We start from the raw sequence: 20,662 nt of genomic DNA, 5'->3' as shown, positions 1-20,662 counted from the left end.
ACCTTTAAGTTCAGGTCAATCTATTCAGGAATGACTGAAGATTAGAAAAATATGCTCCCTTTTCTCCCTACGCCTCTCTGGAGAAGGAAATTTTGACGGCGCTGCATCTGCAAGCCTTGTACCATCTGTGTATATGAATTTGAGAGCAGAAGAGTTCACACACAAGAGCACATCAACTTTGAGCCACCTGGGAGTCTCATTTAACTTTTAGATGTGTGCTAATTAGAAGACAATAACCTCGTCCTTTAGCGTAACAACAACCTGGGCAAAAACTTGACGGAAAGTAAGGAGGGGACCCCCGCGCATCAGGCTGTGACTCTGCAGTACCCTTCAGAGATGAAACTTTGTCACTTTTAAGTTATTCTGCAGCACCAGGAAAAAAGAGATAACATTTGCCAGTTTTTTGCAAACTCCCTCACTAGTCGCCATCGATCTGTCAAACAAATGTCTCCCCAAGTGGAATTCTTTCCTGTCTTTGAACTGGAAAGGCATTTACTTTCACAGTCTAACAGTTTCACACAAGAAAGGGAAAAAAAGAGCCAAGTGCCGATATGTCAGCAGTTATGAATGTCATTTGATGAAACCTGCAACTTTTGAACACCACACTGAAACACTAACCAACCTTTAATCCATCACAGAAGAAATAAAATAATGGGCTTGACTCCTTTTTAGTGTAAAATAATGTCTTTTCCTAATTGCATTTGCAGCTCTGTCGAATGCAATGTAACTTTTTTTTTTCCTTTCCTGATCCACACATTTCAACAGTAGCTCAACAGTTTGGACACCAGTGGCAATGGAATAAAATCACAGAGTGGATGGACGGAGAAAAAGGGATACTGGCTTGAGGTTCTGTGGGTAATGTGGTATGAGCTTAGAAGCGCTAATTAACTTAGTCTTCTCCACAGAAGAGGTCACACTAGGCAGCGGCTGCACTGTACTCTTTGATATGTAAATTTCTTGTCTTTATTCCAAGCATGGCCGCTTTAAGCACAATATGCAATATATTCTTGTGATGTTGAAGTAAGAATGAAATTGTGGTCAATGTAATGCAACTACAAGGAACAGGTTGATGTTAGCCGAAACAAGGACAAATAACCCAAGTTTCTGGCAGATTCAGCTGGTGGGGAATGGTGGGAGCTGACAGAGTAAGCATATAGGCCAGAACTTAGCTGCATTCACGAACACGGCGTTCCCATTTAGGCAGGCCACTGTACAGATCAGGCAGTAAGAGCATGTGATGTTATGGAGGCTGTTTGTGAACTTGGCAGGCCAACTTGATATAGAAACACTACAGGGCCTGAGGGGTCTCCAGGGAGGAAAGTGTGGGTCTGTGTATGACTATGAGAGCGTTAGTGTAAGTATGGCTTGCTCTTAAGCCAGGCCTGGATGAGTGAATTTCTGGTTCTGCATGCATGGGTACTCCTTCAACCCCAATCCAACCCCCCGTTCGCCACTCCTGGTCTGCCTCTCTCCTTCCCTCCATCTATCCCACTTTCTCCAAATGGGCGCTTCGGATGCTTGAGTGGGAATTGCGCTGTGGGAGGCTGAAAAGCAGCATTGGCCTGTGAGTGAGTGGACATGTGGCCACAGAGAGCGTACGAGCTCGTAAATGTGTGTTTGTGTTCCTCCTTGGAGACGCTTTGCTCTCCGCCCCACTTCACAGTGTTTTCTGGATGTAAATCACTGTCAGCCACTTCCCTAAAACTATCGCCGCTTAATCAACTCCGTTTGTGTGACGCAAAAAGAGCTGCAGACAGACGCGTTACGCATTGAACGAGTGACACAAAGTGTGTAGACCTTGTTTTTCACACATACATTAAAGCCCTGAACTGTTCTAGACTCTGCCCTGTGTGACATCGCAGATCTGTTTCCCTTTGCCCAAATCGATTTCCAGTATTTAGCAAAAAAGAACATTGCTGATTGCTACATGTGAGAAAGGACAACTCTGAAAAATGCCCAGACTTGATCGCCTAACATTTTCTGGTATTGCCATGTGGAAAAAATGAATATCTATAATAAATATCCATGAAAATGTACGTGATCCAGACGTCATTTATTATTACACTGATTCAGCACCACTCAAGTCACTCTGTGACATACAGCCACAGTGTGTGTTTGCGCTCCAGGAATATAATATAACAAGGGGCTAGAGGTATTTTGGCGTTAGTGGAAAAAAAAGAAGAAGGAAGAAATGGTATAGAAGGAAGTAAAATGCTGAGTTCAGCAGCCACCTCCATTTTCAGGAGGAAAGAAGCTGCTGCAAAGCCTGCACACTGCATCGCTTTCCGTGTTCGTGAGAGAAAGGGGAGAGCGAGACAGCATGCACTGACAGAGGAGCGCAGAGACGGCGCTGTGGAAAATGAAATACGGATGATGTAAATTTATTACCTTCTGATTATCCAATACAGTCTTATGAAACTTTCTTTTATGCGGTCCTTAGTTCTTCTTCTCATACAACAACATTACGTGTAAATCAGTTAGACTGTGAGTAGAGTGTATTTCAGACCATTTCACTGTGTTGTGCTTTTCCACAAGACAAGGTAAGGAGGAAGAGAGTGGGTGAGATGGCTTAAGTGCAGCTTATTGTGTTGCAAACACGTGTGCCATTACAGGACCGCGTTGTTAGATTAAGACAAGCTGTAACACACACTTACATTTTTGTGCCTTAGGTTTAGATGATTTTAATGGATGCATTTTCTTTTAACTTACTTATATACTTGAATATATATCATTGACATAGGCGGTAATACTGTATCTCGTTCTCATTTCCTTGTTTTGCTTATTACGGCTGAATTTACACTTGCATGATGGGTTCTGCATGCAAGTGTAAATTCAGCCGGTATCGAGGAGCAGGTATCGAGTTTTTTGAGGTGTGATATATACTGTAGGTATATACCTCAAAAACTAGATGTTCAGAGTGGCCACTTGTTGATGAGACCCAAATGTTTTGTGTTTTGTAAGTTTGGACCATAAATTTGAAGACAATGACTAATTTCTTTGGTGTCGTTTTGCTTCTGTGGACCAAAATAGTGGATTTTAAATCAAAAGATCAAGACGTGACTGAAGTGCAGACTTTCTGCTTTCATTCAAGGGATTTAAGGGATTTAATAAAAGCAGTACATTAACTGTTTGGGATATTTTTTATACATAATGCCCTATTTCCAGAGGCTCAAAAATAATTGGACAATTGACTGACAGGCAGTTCCATTGCCAAGTGAGGCCTGTTCCCTCATTATTCCATGACAGCTAAGGTAGATATTCCAAGTGTTTAACTTGCGTTTTGGTTAGCTGATTGTTGGAATGCTTAATATGAGTTCTTAAAATGAAACAACACCAATACTCCTGGGCGACTATGGAGGACAACTAAGGTGAATGACTGCAGAATGCTTTTCTTTAGTTAAAACATCACAACTTTAACAAATGGAAAAAAAAACACAATCAAACTAAGTCAATCAGACTAGACGACTGTCGTAGTCTAGTCTGATTGAAGTACAGTAGCAGACTGAATGCGAGAATGAATATTCTCTACTCAGATTTAGCTAAATGCTGGTCAAGTCAGTCACCTGATATCAAACCAGTATAGACTTTGAAAAAATCAAAGGCAGAGACAACCACAAACACTCGGCAAAAGGTGACTCCATTAAAGGCCTAGCAGAGTATCTCACGGGAGGAAACACAGCATTTGGTCCTGCCCATGGGTGATGTCCATAACGGCAAAAGATTGTTCACCAATTACATAAAATATATATGAAACTAGATATTACAAAACCCCTCATATTTAAAATCATGTTGACTATAATTCCTTATTAAACCTCTTGAAATCAAGCTGAGAGTGTGCACTTCAATCACATCTTAACTTTTCGATTTGAAATGCACGTGGTGGTGCACAGATCCAAAAAACTACACAGCTTTACTGCATTTGCTTACTTAGCTATCTAGCTAACACTGCAGCGTGATAGATGGACAGATATGCCACTTACTCTTTGATATGCTTCCTACACGGCACAGAGTTCCTCATGCAGGTACCAGTGAGTCTTTCCACGTCCTCCACAATGACAAAGGGTTTCTCCTCTAAGGTGACGATGGACAGGTGGTTGTCATCAAGCTCAGCGTCACCAAAGGAGTTGAAACGTGGCCACACGGGGTACTTCAGTGTCAGACTACGATTGTCCAGTTTCCCCATCTGGTGAGAGAAGAGGAAAGTAGGAAACAAGATATAATAACTGGTGGCTAAAAATAGAACACTTGGCACATTTCCAATGGGCTACAATGTATTGCTTTTCAATTACTGAGTAGGCTGGAAGTCAATAGACTGATTGTTGTTTGGGTCACACTCATGGCCTCACATTTACCTCCCGGGAGTCTAAACTATCACGCTGTTCTGTTGGAGATGGTTATAAGTACAAATGAAGTGAAAGCAGTGAAGAAATCACAGTTGCGATTTAGTGATCATCACACACTTAACTTTCCTAAAAACATACAGCAGAAATGAGAATAAAAAAAATAAAACAAAGCATTTTTTGGAAAAGCTGCAGCCAGCATATACTGTATGTTGCTCTTTGGCAACAGTAAATGCCTGTTTGAATGTAAGGTAAAGCACGGCATATTAAATGCATGGCCTGCAGGGTTGGATCACAAAATGCACACAGTGATATTGCTATGCATGCAAACCCATACAGAAACAGAGATTTAGTGTGACAGTATGACAGTTGGGACTCTGTTGATAATTCAAGAAGTTTTCAGAGCTGTGATGTCACAGTTTCCCCTATGGGTTATTTTTATCTTTACCTACTGACATCTATGTGTGTGTGTGTGTTCGTATATAAAGTATACATACATATATATATGCATGTTTATGTCAGGGAAGGCAGAGTGGAATATAATAAACAGCAACAGGCATCGGGGCAGAAAATGGCAAAACACTGCTCTAACTCTTTTCCTCCATCTAAGAAATCTTTCTGACGTCTCGTGTGTTTCCATCTCTCCTAGTACTGCACACATGCAGACAGAGGCATTGATATGTTTTCATTCATAGACGGTAGTGACAAGATTGCGAGCAGGGTTGCAAAAGGTTAAGCTAAACATAGTTTCTTTGTTTTAGGTGTGTGGGGAAAAAAAACCCTAATATCTTAACGCAGTTGCACCTGACACACATATCATAGCAATGCTAATATGTCAGCCACTTGACCTCGAAGTCATGAGACAGTGTTTGTTATCCGCACACAACCACACGCACACACACACACATGTTGTTGCTTCGCCTGCACGCCTGGCTAAGTCATTAACAGCCGAGCAGAGAGGAGGAAGTGAAATTAGCATTTTAATTGTTTTGCTTTGAGTGGTTTTCTATCCTCTGACAGGGATTAGAGTCTCTTCTCCACTCTTAGTCGGCACCGCTGTCAACAGCTCACTCTGCTGTCGGCAACATTCCTCAAACTGTGCGTGTGTGTGTGCATGTGTGTGTGTGTTTGTGTTTGCGTAGGCATATGTGTTGAGGAAAGCAAAGCCGGACGGTACGCTGAGGTGGCACCCATGCTTCTTGCGTGTAATCGTTAGTCTCGAGGGATCGGCCACATTTTCCTGTCTGTCTTAGCCCAGCTGTTTTGCATTTCTCAATTGAGTGAGTGCATGTGTATGTGCCCATCCACATATGTGCGTTTGTGTCTGTGTGAGTGTTTATGCATTAAAGGGGTGGAGATAATAGAACATTTTAATGGCAACGTAAAAATGTAATTTGTGTATCATAATTATGATCAGACAATAAAGATTGGTTGTGGACCTCAGTCATTCGGTTGGATTTTAGAGTAGAGCCACTGCTCCTCATCATCAAATGAGTCAGTTGAGGTAGTTTAAGCATTTGACCAGGATGCCTCCTGGACACCTCCTAGGTGGGGTGTTCTGTGCATGTCCCACCAAGACGTGGCCCTGGGGCCGACCAAGGACACCCTGGATGGATTAAATCTCTTGGTGGGTTTGGGAGCACCTTCATGTCCTGCCAGAAGAGTTGAAGTAGGTGGTCCTGATTTGAAAGAGGAGGTTTAGGCATTTCTGCTTCGACTACTGCCTACTGCTAACGTCATGAGGCAACTGTTGTTGTGATTTGGCACTACAAAAATAAAATTGAAATGCATTGAATTACTAGAACATGGGCCCAGATGGATAGATGGTTGGATGGATGGATGGATGGATGGAGATCCCTCCTACCGAGTTAATTTTCTTATCCTCTCTCCTGTTTGTACAACTAAATCCTGTTTGACCTGTACAGCCATTAATATCATCTTTGAAGAGTAGTCCTGATTTGGTTGGATGAGTCAATAAACTAAGAAGCGTGATAAATGCACTGCTCAGAAAATGAGAGGGAAAAGAAGAGGAGGAGGGAAAGAAGAAGCTGACTTCAGCAACTCCTCTGATTTCCTGTCCTGCTGTTCTCCTCTTCCCTCTTCCCTCTTCCTCCCAATCGCTCTTTCTTTCCAATTAAAGAAAGAGGGGCTATAAATTAATTCCCATAGAGGTAGGAAGATACTCTCTATCGACTGGTCAGAGAGCAAAATGCTGAATCTACCCACATCTAATACCAAATATTGTGCAGATGCTGTTCATGGAAAGCAGTGCACATGTTTGTGTATGTGTGTGTTACAATCTTAAAGCCTGTGGGATTACAGCATTATAACAATCCACGCCGGCAATCCTATCGCATCATCACTATGAAATAGATTTAGAGCCACTTGGTGGCGGGATGACACTCTGTCCCTGAAGTGTTGTGTATACTTCTTTGTATACTTTTTTCTTAAAGCCCTTGTTTCATCTACCAGTCCTTCTTTTGTCATTTCACACTTGTTCCGCTTTGTTGTTCTTTCTATTCCATCATCATCTTTCTTTATCTTTGTTTCTTTAAAGGTCTTGCTCTTTGTACCAACATGTCTTTTTCTTCATTTCATTCGTTTCATATTTGTCTCTTTGTGTTACACTTTTTCTGCCCACACAAACCTACACACACACACACACACACATATTCAAGGGCTATAATAAACCAGTACCTGGATGAATAACAGATAGAGTATGATAAAAGAATAAAGTAAAACCGGGGTCATGGCTTTTACACCAAGCACATTCTCTGTGCCAGTCTCATGGGGAGAGTTATCGTTGTGGCAAGTTGCATTATGGGAGAATGAGTTCCTAATAGCATGGAGAAACCCATTCAGTCATAAAATAGTATCTGTCACTCCTGTCAGACAAAATTATGTCAGGAAAATGGATTCTGCTCTCCCTCTCCTACACCCTACGCTTGCTCCGAATGTGTGCATGCGTGCGGGTGCACGAGCACGCCGCCGTTTGTGCGCGAAAAATGAGGGCATAGAGAAAGAGGATGAAAGAGTGGAAAATCGAAAAGAAATGGAATCCATTAATTTAGACATATTTCTTTAAAGTGAAGCTCTTTCACAAAGGCTCAGAGAATAGCGACGCCTGAATAAGACGCATGTGCGTGTTTGTGTGTCGACTTGCAAGTGTGGGTGCATGCACGTGGGCTTTTCTGTGCGTCTGCTCTCCATATTGTGATTCTCCAAGCACAAATCCCATGCTGTCTGTAATAATTATTTTGTGAACTGGCTGCTAACGCCACAGCAGTTCCTGAAGCAGTTTACGCACTCCATCGACTCAGCAGGAATAAAATATAACATCCTGGTTCTGATCGGTAAATACACTTTTCTCGTGCTGTTGATGAAGTCATGCTTTAATACAGCAAACAATTACAATGCTGTAGACTTTCATAAATAAGAAAAGGGCAATATACAAACAGAAAATGTAATATATTTTGATCAAATAAGAGGTGCATGGATCTAGATTTGGATAAGTAGTAAGTAAGGATTATGTTTTCCATTTGTTGCATCTGTTGAATGAACAGTAGTTTGAAGCAGTTAATATTTTTAGACTTTGAATGTTTCAAAATTAAACAATTAGGAAAAAATGTAACTAGTAAATGGTAACTTTAATTATTTAAATGTTCTATTTACTGTGATTTTAGCTAATTTGTGATGAATGCCTAGTTTTATTTGATCAAATCGCATCAGGCAGAACATGAAAAAGTTAAAGTCATTCACAAAGAACCTGCTTAGCAAGAGTAATAAGGTTATAAATTCAGATTCATATTTGTAGAATGAAATGTAAAATATCTCTTTATAGATGTTGTGTTTTAGACATTTTTTCAAATTCATATTAAGTGACATAAATATTTTAACACCCTGTGATGAATCGCGTTACTTATATGTAGGGATGGGTACCGGTATCTGGTGCCATAATGACACCGGTTCTGACATAAACGGTAGTAAGCAGACCGAAAAACAGCGCACATTTCGGTGCTTTATTTCGGTGCTTTTTTTTCCTGAGCTGTGATACACTTTGAATTCTAGCCAATCATTTTACGTTTCCGAGGATAGTAGGCGGGTCCAGGTACGTACGTTCTTTTAGAGCAGAGCTACAGATTAAAAATGCCCAAAGCGAAGTGGTCTAAAGTCTGGCTGTACTTCACAGCAAAATATGCAAAGTCAGCAGCCTGCAACAAGTGCTTTAAGGTGATACTGTGATACTGTCAAAGGAGGTAAAACCTCAAATCCGATGAAACACCCGGCGACGCATAGCGTTTTTTTTAAAAGCCGAGAAATGCGCCGTATTCGATAGATTGCTGCGAGACCTCACACCGAGCACATCTACTGCGGGTGTGGTGCCTGTTATCGGACCCGGAGTTAGCAACATCCCCCAAGAACCCAAAGAGGAGAGTCCTGGCCCCTAGCCCTGCCAGTGTAGCAGAAATGATGAGGATGATGATGGCAGCAGCAGCCGTTCTTCTCTGCGTGAGTAGCTTAATGTTGTTCATGTATAATTTACGTTGAGTAGGCTAAAAACGTTATTACATTAATGCATGTAAGGTGAACTAGCAAACACAGTCGTAGCTACATGCGGCTGTCTTCTTGTTTGATGGCAGATACTCCCTTCACCCTGGCTAAAAAGGCTAAAATGACCAAAGAAAAAGTGGAAAACAGTTAAACATGAGAGGTTTTTGGACAAAGTTGGTGTTTTTTCCATTGTTTAAGCACTGCTTCCAGCCAAGAGTGATACCATATATGCCCTATAGCTGCAGAAAAGGCTAACATTGTTATCTTTTTACAAAAAAAACAGCTGAACATGAGAGGTTTTAGGATCAATTTTGTGTTCTCCATTCTTTAAGCACCAGTTTGAGCACCGTTTAAGCACCGGCACCGTTTCAAAAGTACCAGTTTGGCACCGGTATCGGATAAAACCTAAACGATACCCATCCCTACTTATATGTGTTAAACTAGTTATGAAGCAATTATAAAGTTATACACTAGTATTCAAGAGGCCAGACATTTTTAAAGTGCTCTAGACCAACAGTTCTCAGTCCAGACTTTTTACTTGACCATTTTCAGAACAAAGTGCTTTTGTTTTTGCCCTATGAATTATTCAGGTAAAGGCACCTAACTCCAGGCATGAACCAATTTTGTGTCTACATAAATAATTTTACATTTTAGCTTTAAGCACTTTGTTACTTGTAGCCTGTCACAAAAGCAAATAATTTGTCATTTATTTAGTTGAGTCCATGAATGTCAAAGATAACACAGGTTGACAGGCATTAAGTAGTATTTTTACACCAACAAGGTGATTCTTAAAGAACAATTAGTGTACCTTGTTCTTAAAAATAAAAATTAAAAAATTCAATAAATAAATAAAATTGGAGGAAACTGGAGAAGTGGAGAACAACAGTGACAGGCACAAAACACTGAGTATCTACGGCCATCTATAAAGCATAGTGGAGGTCGTGTCATCATTTGGGGCTTCATTTCAGCCAGTGGTGTTCGGGATATGCAGAAGAATATGCAGAAAATACCTCCTCAGAGACCGGACATCAACATTATTGAAGCAGTGTGGGATCATCTAAAGAAGAGCTTTGAGTGTCCTTTAATAAGCCTGGAGGACCATTCCTGAAGGCTACTTAAAGAAATTACAAGACAGTTGCCTAAGAGTTCAAACTATGAGGAAGAATAAATGTGCTGATACCAAATAATGACATATAAGCTCTTTAGACACAGCTCTCATTCATCCCTTGAATTAGGTGGCTTTTCATGCTTGAATTATTCATAAATCAACAAAAACACAAACACACAACTCCTCTCAAATTGATCAGGTACAAGGACTGGACTGAAAATGAGAGAAGAAACAGCAAATATCCAAAGAATGTCCATGTACCCATTCAAATCTTTTTTTAGCCTCAGAGTGATTCTTTTCTGTCCCGTTCAAATATTTGTTGCCTGGCAAACTGTTCGCTGATGGGCTGTAGTTACATCGTAGGGTTTTAAAAACCTTAAAGAGCTTTGAATAGTCGTAATAAAAACCCAGAGAGGCCGACAGTGATCACTGACTATTTTTAGGGGCTCGTTTAGATTAAATAGAAAAAGATACAAAGCATTAAAACATGCCAAAACGACAACAGCATTAATTAACGCAGCGTAGTTTGGACCTGGAAGCAGGGTTAATACATCATCACTTAACAACCGGATTGCTCCAGATCACATGATCCGAGTCTGGCTCCTTGGAAGCAAAATGAGGGGTGACACAAGACAGTACTACACAAACTGTACTACTGTATATGAATATGGCAAGTCCTTTCTGGTTGGTTCCAAATTTGCTGATATCATTTCAGACTAAAAGAACCAGTTTAAGATTACTTAATATGCAGAAAACACTAGCTTTTAAGTTTTACTTGTAATTAATTTAGCCTAATATTGCTAGTGGGTAAACAGCATCGAGTACACTTTTTAAATTATTTTTTTTCCCCTTAGGACAAACTGATTAGTTGAAAAACTGGAACCATTTTAGTCAACCAAGACTTTGTTTTTTCTTTGTCTAAAGCTCTGACGCAAATCCCCCCAAAAAACTCCATATAAGCTCCATCCTCATTATCTAGGCAAATATACCCCCATGACTTCCTGCAAAATGTGCTTCATTTGAATTAAATAGTTATTCACAGATAGTTACATAACCCTTAGTAAATAAATAAACCCAAACACCACACGCACATCTAACCACACAGGTGCAATGACTTTAAAGGTAGCTCTTCTCGAAACTTAAAGAAAAAAAAAGGAAAAGACACATCATCTAACCAATGTGGGTGTGCGCTGCAGCGAGGAGCAGGTGTGCTCAAAAAAAGGGAACTCATACACATGCTGGTGGCTCATTTATACCTTTCCTCTCCTCCTTTTGCTTCTTTCCTTTACTCTTTCTCTCTCTTTTGGTCTCCATTTCTTGCGATCATTTGCTCTCAATATTCCCTCCCATCTGTCTCTGTCTCTTGTTCGTCTTGATACCGTTCCATACAGCACTCCTCTCCCTGTCTCTCCTGTGCCTCAGGGGGACACATTTTATATTTTTAGTGCATATCCATATTTTAGTGCAGTTACTGAATTTTTACCTCTTGATCATCGCAGGTCTCTCTCTGTGTGCCGCTGCTTTCTGGCGCATGGGTGGGACAGCAGCACCAGAGAGAGAAAATGTGTGTGTGTGTGTGAGAGAAAGAGAGGGAGACAGAAAGAGAAAGAAAGAGAGAAGCTCCCAATTATGTTTCCACTTTGGGTCTCGGTGTGTCTCTTGCTTTCTGTTGCTTTCTCTGAACCACAGTACCATGTGGTGCTGATCAATTTCCCAGGCTCTGTATTAAAAACACCACACTCTGCCTCTCCTCTGCACATCAACAAAAGGTCTTTTGCATGCATGCGTCTGTGTTTGTGTGTGTGTAGATATGAAATATGAAACAGCTAGTCTCAAAGATCGGGTGGAGACTCTGCAGATTGCGGCAAACTGAACTGCAAACTGTAAGTCACAGACACACACATATACGCATGGGTCTGACTTGAATGACAATTGCATTCGTTGCTGCACGAGTCTCCCGAAAAGTGTTTCTGTCAGTAGCCAGTGTTGACGAGTCAAAATACACACGTGCATGCACGTGAACCCGCGCCACCCTCCGGTATCAGAGGTCTCAGCTGTGTTTTGAGGCCCTATCAGAGGGGAGAAAAACAACACCAGAGTCTACAAATGATCTGAACTGGTGATGAAAGGAAAGGAGGGGAGGTGAGAGAAGATGGAAGAGGACAGATGAGGTAAAGAAGAAGGGAAAGAAGATCAAAGGTGGCAAACAGCCGTAAAGAGGAGAATGAAGAGTGTGAGGAGACACATGCACAGGGAGTGACAAAATCAAATCAATGCAAAGAAAAGAAAATGACCATAAAACACAAAATTATCCATCTTCCCTTTACAATTCCCTCCAATTCCTCTCTTGTTTCCCCGTCCTTCTCCCAAACTTGTCCTCTCAGTCTCACCCATTCTAACGTATGAGCTATGGGGGCATTAAATATGAGGTATTTAAGTAAGTACCAGGGAGTCAGATGTAGGTATAAAGATACATGACTGCCATTTAAAGTCCATTAAAATGGCACGAATGCTCACCCTTTCATAGTGGCCATTCTTTATAGAAGCCACCTAACATTAACCAGTTACAGTAATCCATAACCTCCTCAGTAAATGAGCTCATTGATCAACTGAGTGCTGTATGATGACACATAGGTGGCATTTTCAATACTGTGCTCGTGGCTGGTTTTGTTTTCGTGTTGCATGTCTCAGCGGCGACCTCTAAGTCAAAGATGGTGGCTGAATGTCATTTTCTTTCATTTTGATTTAAGTCCTACTGAGTGACTTTAGTCAAGCAATTAACACGTTTGCCAAAGATCCCGAGTTTGAGACCCAAAACAGGTACAAATTCCTAGAAGGACTCTGATATAAAAATCTGCCAACTCCAATATTTAGATCCATCCACTGTTGTGACCCTCCCACAAACAGGGGAGCAACAAAAACAAGCTTCTTCTTCTTTTAATAATGACCTTTTAAGCTTTTAGTCAAGGAAAAAATAAGGACAATTGGAAATGCCCTTATTTTATTTAAGATTTAAGAAATGCGTATTTATTGAACATGTGGAACAAATCATTATAAATCAAGACTACCTGTTTTCAGCAACCATGACAATCTGATGGCACACTGTGTTACCTAATGCAAGTTTATCATATTAAAATGCTCAGCAAAGCTGAAAACTATGGTGGTTATTAAATAAGGAATCGGGCTGGCTGTCTGGCTTCTGGAGCACCGCTAAAATGTCCCTAGAGACATTTTTTTCCCCCCAAACTCATATTCTTTTTCAAAGAAGTGAAAGCTTTTCAGTGCAGGATTCTTTAGATATAGATCCTACCTTCTCCCACTCTCTCTCCTTGTTAAGAACAATGACCACCAGCTTTGGGTTTTCCTGGTAGCCGTCTTCTGTGAAGGACAAGTCTCTGCCATCCCACGTCACATTCATCATGTATCTGAGAATGAAAGGAGCAGAGGATGAGATATAGTGGGGCAAAGGGTGGTCAAAGAGATGGGGGGGGTTATGGGAAAAACCAGTTATTAACAAAAGAAATGAAATGAGTGATTTTGTGAGAAAAAGAGAAAAGGAAATTGAATTACATTAGCATGTGAAATATTCCATTTGCAATCTACTATTATTATTATTACCTTTCTGCAATATTCAGGCTCTTGTAGTGAAAGTTATAAAGTCACATTTGATCATTATGGACTGGATTATGATTGTATTTTAGAACTAAAGAAACTGAACAGTCGAAGCATAAATGAAAACCATATGTCATACACACACACACACACACACACACACATATATATATATATATATATATATATATATATATATATATATATATGGCGGGACGGTATGTGTGCGTGTTCCTCAAACTTGGTGTCCCGGGAATTTGAGGGTTGTGTGCAGTATCTTAGCTTTTCCCAGGACTGCACTCTTTTAAATAGAGATCCCTGATGTTGTGCCTGGAATCTGCTGAAGCCACTCTCTGGTTTACAGCTCCTAAAGCTCCAATTTTGACCTCCACTTTTGCTCCAGTTGTTCCCTCAGCCCCTGGCCTTTCTCTATTTCCTTGTGCTCCTTCTTTGTGATGTTGCTGTCTGCCGGGGCTGCTACATCTTCTGCTCCTTTTCAACCACCACTATGTCTGGTTGGTTGGCCAGCAGCTGCTTGTCTTTCTGGAACTCAAAATCCCACGGGACCTTAGCCTTGTTGTTCTCAACTACCTTCAGTGGTGTCTCCCATCGGGAATTGGGGACTTCTAATCCATATGTGGCACAGATGTTCCTGTACGCTATCCCAGCCACTTGGTAGTGTCTCTCGGTTTATGTTGTTCCAGCTTCCATCTTCCATCTTGGTACTATATACTGGACTGTCTCCAAGGCATCTTTGCAAAGCCTCCAATAAAGTCTCTTTCTCCACATTGGGATGTTATTCCAGTTCATTTAACAGCCTGATGTCCTCACTGTAGAGCCTGGTGAGGTGCATCAATGAAGTCTCGCTCTCTCCCAGTATATACCTTAATATCATCCATGTAAGAGAGGGGGTTGTGTCTGGGAGATTGCTGTGGTCTGCTCTTAGGTACACCATCCACTTGGTGTTGGTGCTCTGTGCCATCTCATTGTCTAAGATTGTCTTCCAGGATAGCTCAGTGTCTGCCATCATAGTATGGTTCCTTTGTAGCTAAGAGTACACCCTAGAGAGCTCTTGTCTGTCTCTCACAAAACCTTCTGGACTTTTGTTAGTGCACAAACATCATTCCAGATCTCCCTGATTTCCGTTACAGCCTTCTTTTCCACACGGGGGGGGGGGGGCTTTCTCTATATGTATTTGTCATTTTTGGACCCAAGTATTTCTGTGGCAGTAGCATATAAGAGATCATTGCTTTTATTGATACTGGTAGTGGGGATGTTGAGTACAGGTGTGTTCACATTTGCAAGCATTTCCTGTGGTGAGAAAGGAGAAGTCGTGCCCTCGGTTGTGTGGCTGCCTTGAGTTTGGCCACAATTTTCTTCCTCAGCTAAGTAGATGCATCTATTAGTGCAGATGGCTGGGCATTATTTAGTTCAGCTACAAACAGTTTAGTTACTCTCTTCTACCAGGGTTGGCTCAGTTAATATATATATATGTATAAATAGAGATATATGAGTAGGGAGATAGCAAAGAAAAAGTGAGAAATTACAGCACCTAAAGCCTTAGTCGGTCCATTCTAACACACCACACACGTACGCATACACTGTAATGAGTGACCTATATGGCAGGTCACATTAGCTAAGATGGAGGGCAGTGGGAAGATATTCTTGGGTCCACACAGCCTCTACATTAATCATGGCTGTCCTTCCTCACTCTGTCTCCCTCACTCCTTCTGTCAGCGCTCTGGTACAACACGACAGAGATGGCTGCTCTTTTCTTTCACCTTTATTCCATTCTGGGGGGCCAGGCGGGTGAAAGAACTCCTAAATGGAGCACGGACCCACTTGATGTGTCGTTGAAAACTCACAGTGGATTGCTGCAGGTGAGCTCTTTCAAGCTGTGTAGGGCATTGTGCAGTGACGTGCTGAAGGGTAAAAATGGCCAGAAAACTATTAAAACAAGTATTTGTGTGAGTTGGACCAAAAAATAAATAAATGAAGAAATCTTTTTAACAACCTGCATGTGTAAAACTGTTTATTTTACAATCTTTTATTGGAAAGTGATTGTTTATTTATTTAGGTTCAACTGAATTGTTGGATTAGCTACAGATTTGCAATAGTATCGACACCAGCGGTGACGTATTTGCTCCGTCCGGTTAACACACAACTCCACACAACACCTTTGCAGATAGGGAGTGTAAAACACAGATGCAGCTTCTGGATCAGAAAAATGAAGCCAATCCAGAAGTGCCTAAAAACCTGCATTAAAACCTCTGAAGGCCCCAAGATGATATGAGGTGTCATTGCAAAAAGACTTCCTACGGGCTCGGTCACTAATTTTGGGTTGTAGTACCAACATTTGTAACAAATATTAAATTGTCTGAGGGGCACGTTAACATTAGCCACTGAAATATAGGCAGCATGGCGGCGCAATGGTTAGCATTGTTGTGTTGACTGTTGTCAATCTCAGATCTGTTCGGATAAATGGAAGATAGGTTAATGGATGGGTGTTAACAATTATCTGACAGCTAAATTACCTGTCTATTATGTTACCAATAATGTAGGAGGTATGTTAATAATAAAATAATTTAAGTTAATGTTGTTGCTAGGCAACAAACATGATCAGTCCTATTCATCTGTAACATTAGTAGACGGCTAGAATAGAATAGAATAGAATAGAATTCAACTTTATTGTCATTGCACATGTCACAGGTACAGGGCAACGAAATGCACAGTTTATCAAATTTTAATCTCATCCATCCAGTTCACTAAGACACACCTGAACCCACCAAAACAATCACCAAAGATTGTTTCCAGTACACACGGTGAGTAATCGAGGTTTCTGGAAAATGGTTAACTCACTAGACAAAAGATATATTATCGCTTTTATTCACATCTGTCACTAAGCTACAATGAGCAAAGTTAAAGACTTTATGTTTAGCTTCTAGGACACACCAAGTCCATCCACACCTCATTTAAACACCTTATTTAATTAAAGAAGTTTTAATTAACAGAAATGCATCGAAATGTAAAAGTGAAGCAGTGCCCTGCTGATTTAAAGTTTTCATTTTTTCAAAGAACTGCAATTAATTTAGTTAAACAACATGGATGGAGGTTAAAAGAGTTAATTTAACAGGATAACATAATTATTTGTGCCTGTATGTTTGCCTTAAAGTCCCAGGATGAAGTGGAAATCTATCTTACCAACTCCTGTAAAAATATAGGGTAAAGTATTGTCCTTTTTTTTGTCTTTATAAAAAATAAAAAAGAATAATACATTTCAATTTTTTCCATTAGCTCAAAAATGGCACTTATTTTCTGAGTTTAAAATTCTAGTATTAAACAATGTCTTTTTTTATTTACATAAAATCTTGTGCAATACCTATTTTATGTAAAAAAAACAACAACAAAAAAACAAAAAACAAACAAAAAAAGACACAAGAAAAAAGAAAAGCATTTATTACTTTATGGACTATTAGACATCAGCTATCAGGGGAGTGACAGAAAATATGGGGAAGAAGCAAGAAGACGGTTCAGCAAGCCAGTAATTGAACCAGGGACTTTCTGCTCAAGACATCTAAGCTCATGTAGTATCAGGAGGCCTCCACCATGCAGCTTTCATGCTGCAGATAACAGCAACCACCACATAATCTGCCAGATATGACTGTGACTGCCAATTTACAGCTTAGCTTTTAGTTAATTAAATAGATTTTTTATTATTTATGTACTCACTACTACACTAATCTATTTCAAAGGCTAGCAACTAAGAAAAAAAATCAATACGTCACAAGGATGACAAAAGTAATTGTGAAGAGGTAGTTTAATATCTGTGCTTTGGTGGTGACATTTCCTGATACCAACATGCCCCCTTAAATTGCTGCTGATGACACACACACATACACGCATGCACACATGCACACAAACACAACTCAATGCCCAGATGAAATCAGCCAGAGATAAGGGGATTGAGTGGGCTTTGTGATTAAAATTATCTGATTGGCCTGCAAGCAACCAGGTGAGTAGTATTAAGCCATTTGATTGGACACGCAGTGCTGCGCTCGACCCAATTATGCGCGACTACCAGGAGAGAATGAGGTGCTGGGAGCAGTACCAGAGCCCAGGCTGCTTTTTTTAGATACCAGTCCATTCTACACTTTGAAACCATCTGTGTGAAAAAAAGGAAGCACTCTCACGTGTTTAAAGAATGGCTCCTCTACCCCGGCTAAACTTTCTCTTAAGGGTGAAGCTAAAATGAAGCTCGTTTTTGTGATTCTCACAAAAGCTTTTTACTGGGAATATTGTAGGCTGTTTTCAACGTGATGTGTCAGCACTTCATCATAACTCTGAACCTCTAATGATAGCAATTAAAAAAAGCAAGACACAATAGCTGTGTGTGTGGATCTGCTGTAAGAGTCATATGTAAAATTAGCCAAGCTGTTATGTTATATATAGACAAATATGAACATGCTAAACAGGATGAAAAGAAGGAAGGACTGGATTGTGTGTGTATGTTTGCAAGTATATTTGGGCTGACGGCCATCGAACAGGTGGACCTGATAGTGCGTTGCTAGGATACGGACACAGACTGAAGTGTGTATGCTGCAAAATGACCCTCAACAACCCCCCCTCCCCCAGAGTAAACATCCCTGCAGACACTCAGGAACACAGGCAATTACCTGGCCAAAGGGGGCAGAATAGGGCGAGGAAGTAGAGAAACAGCAGGGATGATGCAATCCCCCCCAACTCCCACTCCTCAAAAAAAAAAAAAGACTTTAAATATGAGACTGAGGGAAATCATTATCAGAGAACTAAGAGAGAGGAAGAGGAGTAACCCTTGATAGACTCTCATGAAAAATGTATAGAGTTACTTTTAAGCTTCTTTTGGAATGGAGGGGTGTTGTCATGAGTGGAGGTGAGGGTGTTTTTTTCTGCTGTTACTGCAGCAGAGTTAACAAGACTACAAGTACTCTGCAAGAGAAAAATAAGAGCACACACTGCATTAAAGCTGCAAGTGTTTAATATTCTCAACACTCCTACTGCTGTTTTTCTTAACCGTTTGGTTAATCAGGGAGAAAAAGAACATTAACTGTGTCACCATTAACAACAACAACAACGACGTTCTAAGTAAAATGGTAACATTGTTCCAAGCCCACCGTCCAGGTCGTCTGGATTTTCTGATGACAGCACTGTGCCCTGAACTGCCAAAGTTCTCTTGACAAAGACTAAAACACTCAAAAACAAATGTATTTTGAGTGGTTCTGGATTGTCTCCCGTGTGGTAAGACATTAACTTTTATCTATTTTAGCTTTAATTAAGTAGACTATACTATACGATGAACTATAAAACACTGAACGTGTTCAAGATAGAGACAGGGACCAGTCAGAGCAAGGATGTATACTGTCAGGGTACTTGTGACCTGTGAAGTACACACACAAGAGATATGCCCTGTGAGAGACAGCGGAGGAAATCTGAAAAAAAGATAAGGGCTGATGATTGAGGGCCTTTAAAAGGACCCAAGGGTGGGTAGTCATTTGAAAACACACACTCAGCCTCAGGTGGCAGGTGTTAAGTCTGACAAGAAGAATAGCTACAGGAGGGGAAGTACATGCTATTTAGCATCCACTTCCTTGTGCCAAGATGGGTTTGTATGTGTGTGAATTTCGGCTGCATGAGTTTAGGTGGCATAAAATAATATTATAATGTAAACAATAATACCTGCATCATGAAATGGTTTCTTTTGCTCCACAAAACAAAATATACGTGTTCATATACTAGCAACATCCGGTGTAGCTGCTGCTACAGCCCAGCTGCTTCAAAGTTTCGTGTGCTGTGCATTTAGAGATGCTCTTCTGCATCCTTGGTTGTGACACGTGATTGTTTAAGTTACTTTTTTGTTATGTCAGTTGCTCTTTGTCAGCTCAAGGAAGTCTGGCTCCTCACCTCTGACCTCTGAATACAGTAACAAAGTATTTGTACTTGGTTTCTTCCCACCGCTGTCAACAACCAAGCCACATTCAGATCCTTAAATTACCTTTCTTCCCCATTCTGATGCTCGGGTTAAACTTCAGCAGGTCATCTTGACAATGTCTACGTGCTTAAATGCAACAAGCTGCCACGTGATTGGCTGAGAGTTGTGTGAATGAGCAACGGAAAAACGTGGGTAGTAAGTAAAACTGATTTTGTTCCTTGTGTCAAACAACTGTTCTGCTCTACAAAGAAGAAGCCAGATGTCCTGTTAAAATATGTGAAAACATCTAAAACATTTTAAAAATTCAGTGCCAAGGAAACATTTATATTTCTTAGAGCAACAAACGACAGGGCAGTCGTTTAGCTGAAGCTAAGTCGATTAGCCTTTCAGTTAAAAGTTAAACTTAAAACCTCTTTTATGTCCTCAGCTTTAAGTACTTCTTTAATGTTGAAAGTTGGGACGACTATACTGTTCGCTTTAATTCTCCAAAACAAAAACAGAAAAAGATGATAACTATCTGAGCTCCACGATCAGCCTGTTGGAAAACTGATTTTCTCACAGCTCGTTTAAAGTGCACACCCACTGCTGCCTAATGAACACTTCATTTGAAGTATCAGGCACTCGACCTACAATCAGTCTGTTGTTTTAGATTCGAAATGGAGAGACGCTTCATAGTCACCTCACACCATCAATGTTTAAGCCATAACCACTGTACTCACATACAGACACACATCTTCTACCTTTGTGTGAAGTTTTATTTGCCTATTTGAAAGCTGATAACAGTGGTGCGAGGCCTAAAACAGCCGTTTTTGTGAATGTGAAAATGCTTAATTATACCCATAAATCATCCACATGTAAATGTAGTAACAACAGCTTTTTTGAGGAACAAATTCAACTACATTCATTTTTTTTACATAGTGTGAATTCACTAGAATAGCTGACTAAATAAAAGATTTCTTTTTTTTAATGTTTTGCCTGCTTATACAGTAATAGTATAAGAGCAGTTTCATTATAGAATCAAATCCACTGTAGTGTTTTACTCATTGTTTAGGAATCTTACCCCTAAATACACGATTAGTTCTGAGA

General features: G+C 40.4%; 1 protein-coding gene across 2 annotated transcripts in view; it reads right to left on the bottom strand.

Moving 5' to 3' along the window:
• The window catches only part of grin2aa (glutamate receptor, ionotropic, N-methyl D-aspartate 2A, a), a 166,366-nt gene that overhangs the window by 27,153 nt on the left and 118,551 nt on the right, over positions 1-20,662 (bottom strand). For both annotated transcript variants that reach the window (XM_084926415.1, XM_084926413.1), the window contains 2 exons: positions 13,310-13,424; positions 3,981-4,183 (listed from right to left, as the gene is read on the bottom strand). In XM_084926415.1, coding sequence (XP_084782541.1) covers positions 3,981-4,183; positions 13,310-13,424 — 318 coding nt within the window. The remainder of the gene's footprint in view (positions 1-3,980; positions 4,184-13,309; positions 13,425-20,662) is intronic.

Source organism: Perissodus microlepis, chromosome 4, assembly GCF_051167445.1.
Source record: "Perissodus microlepis isolate ML-2025 ecotype Zambia chromosome 4, ASM5116744v1, whole genome shotgun sequence".
NCBI lineage: Eukaryota > Metazoa > Chordata > Actinopteri > Cichliformes > Cichlidae > Perissodus > Perissodus microlepis.
Note: the sequence above shows the minus strand (reverse complement) of the source record. Positions and strands in the feature narration are given on the sequence as shown.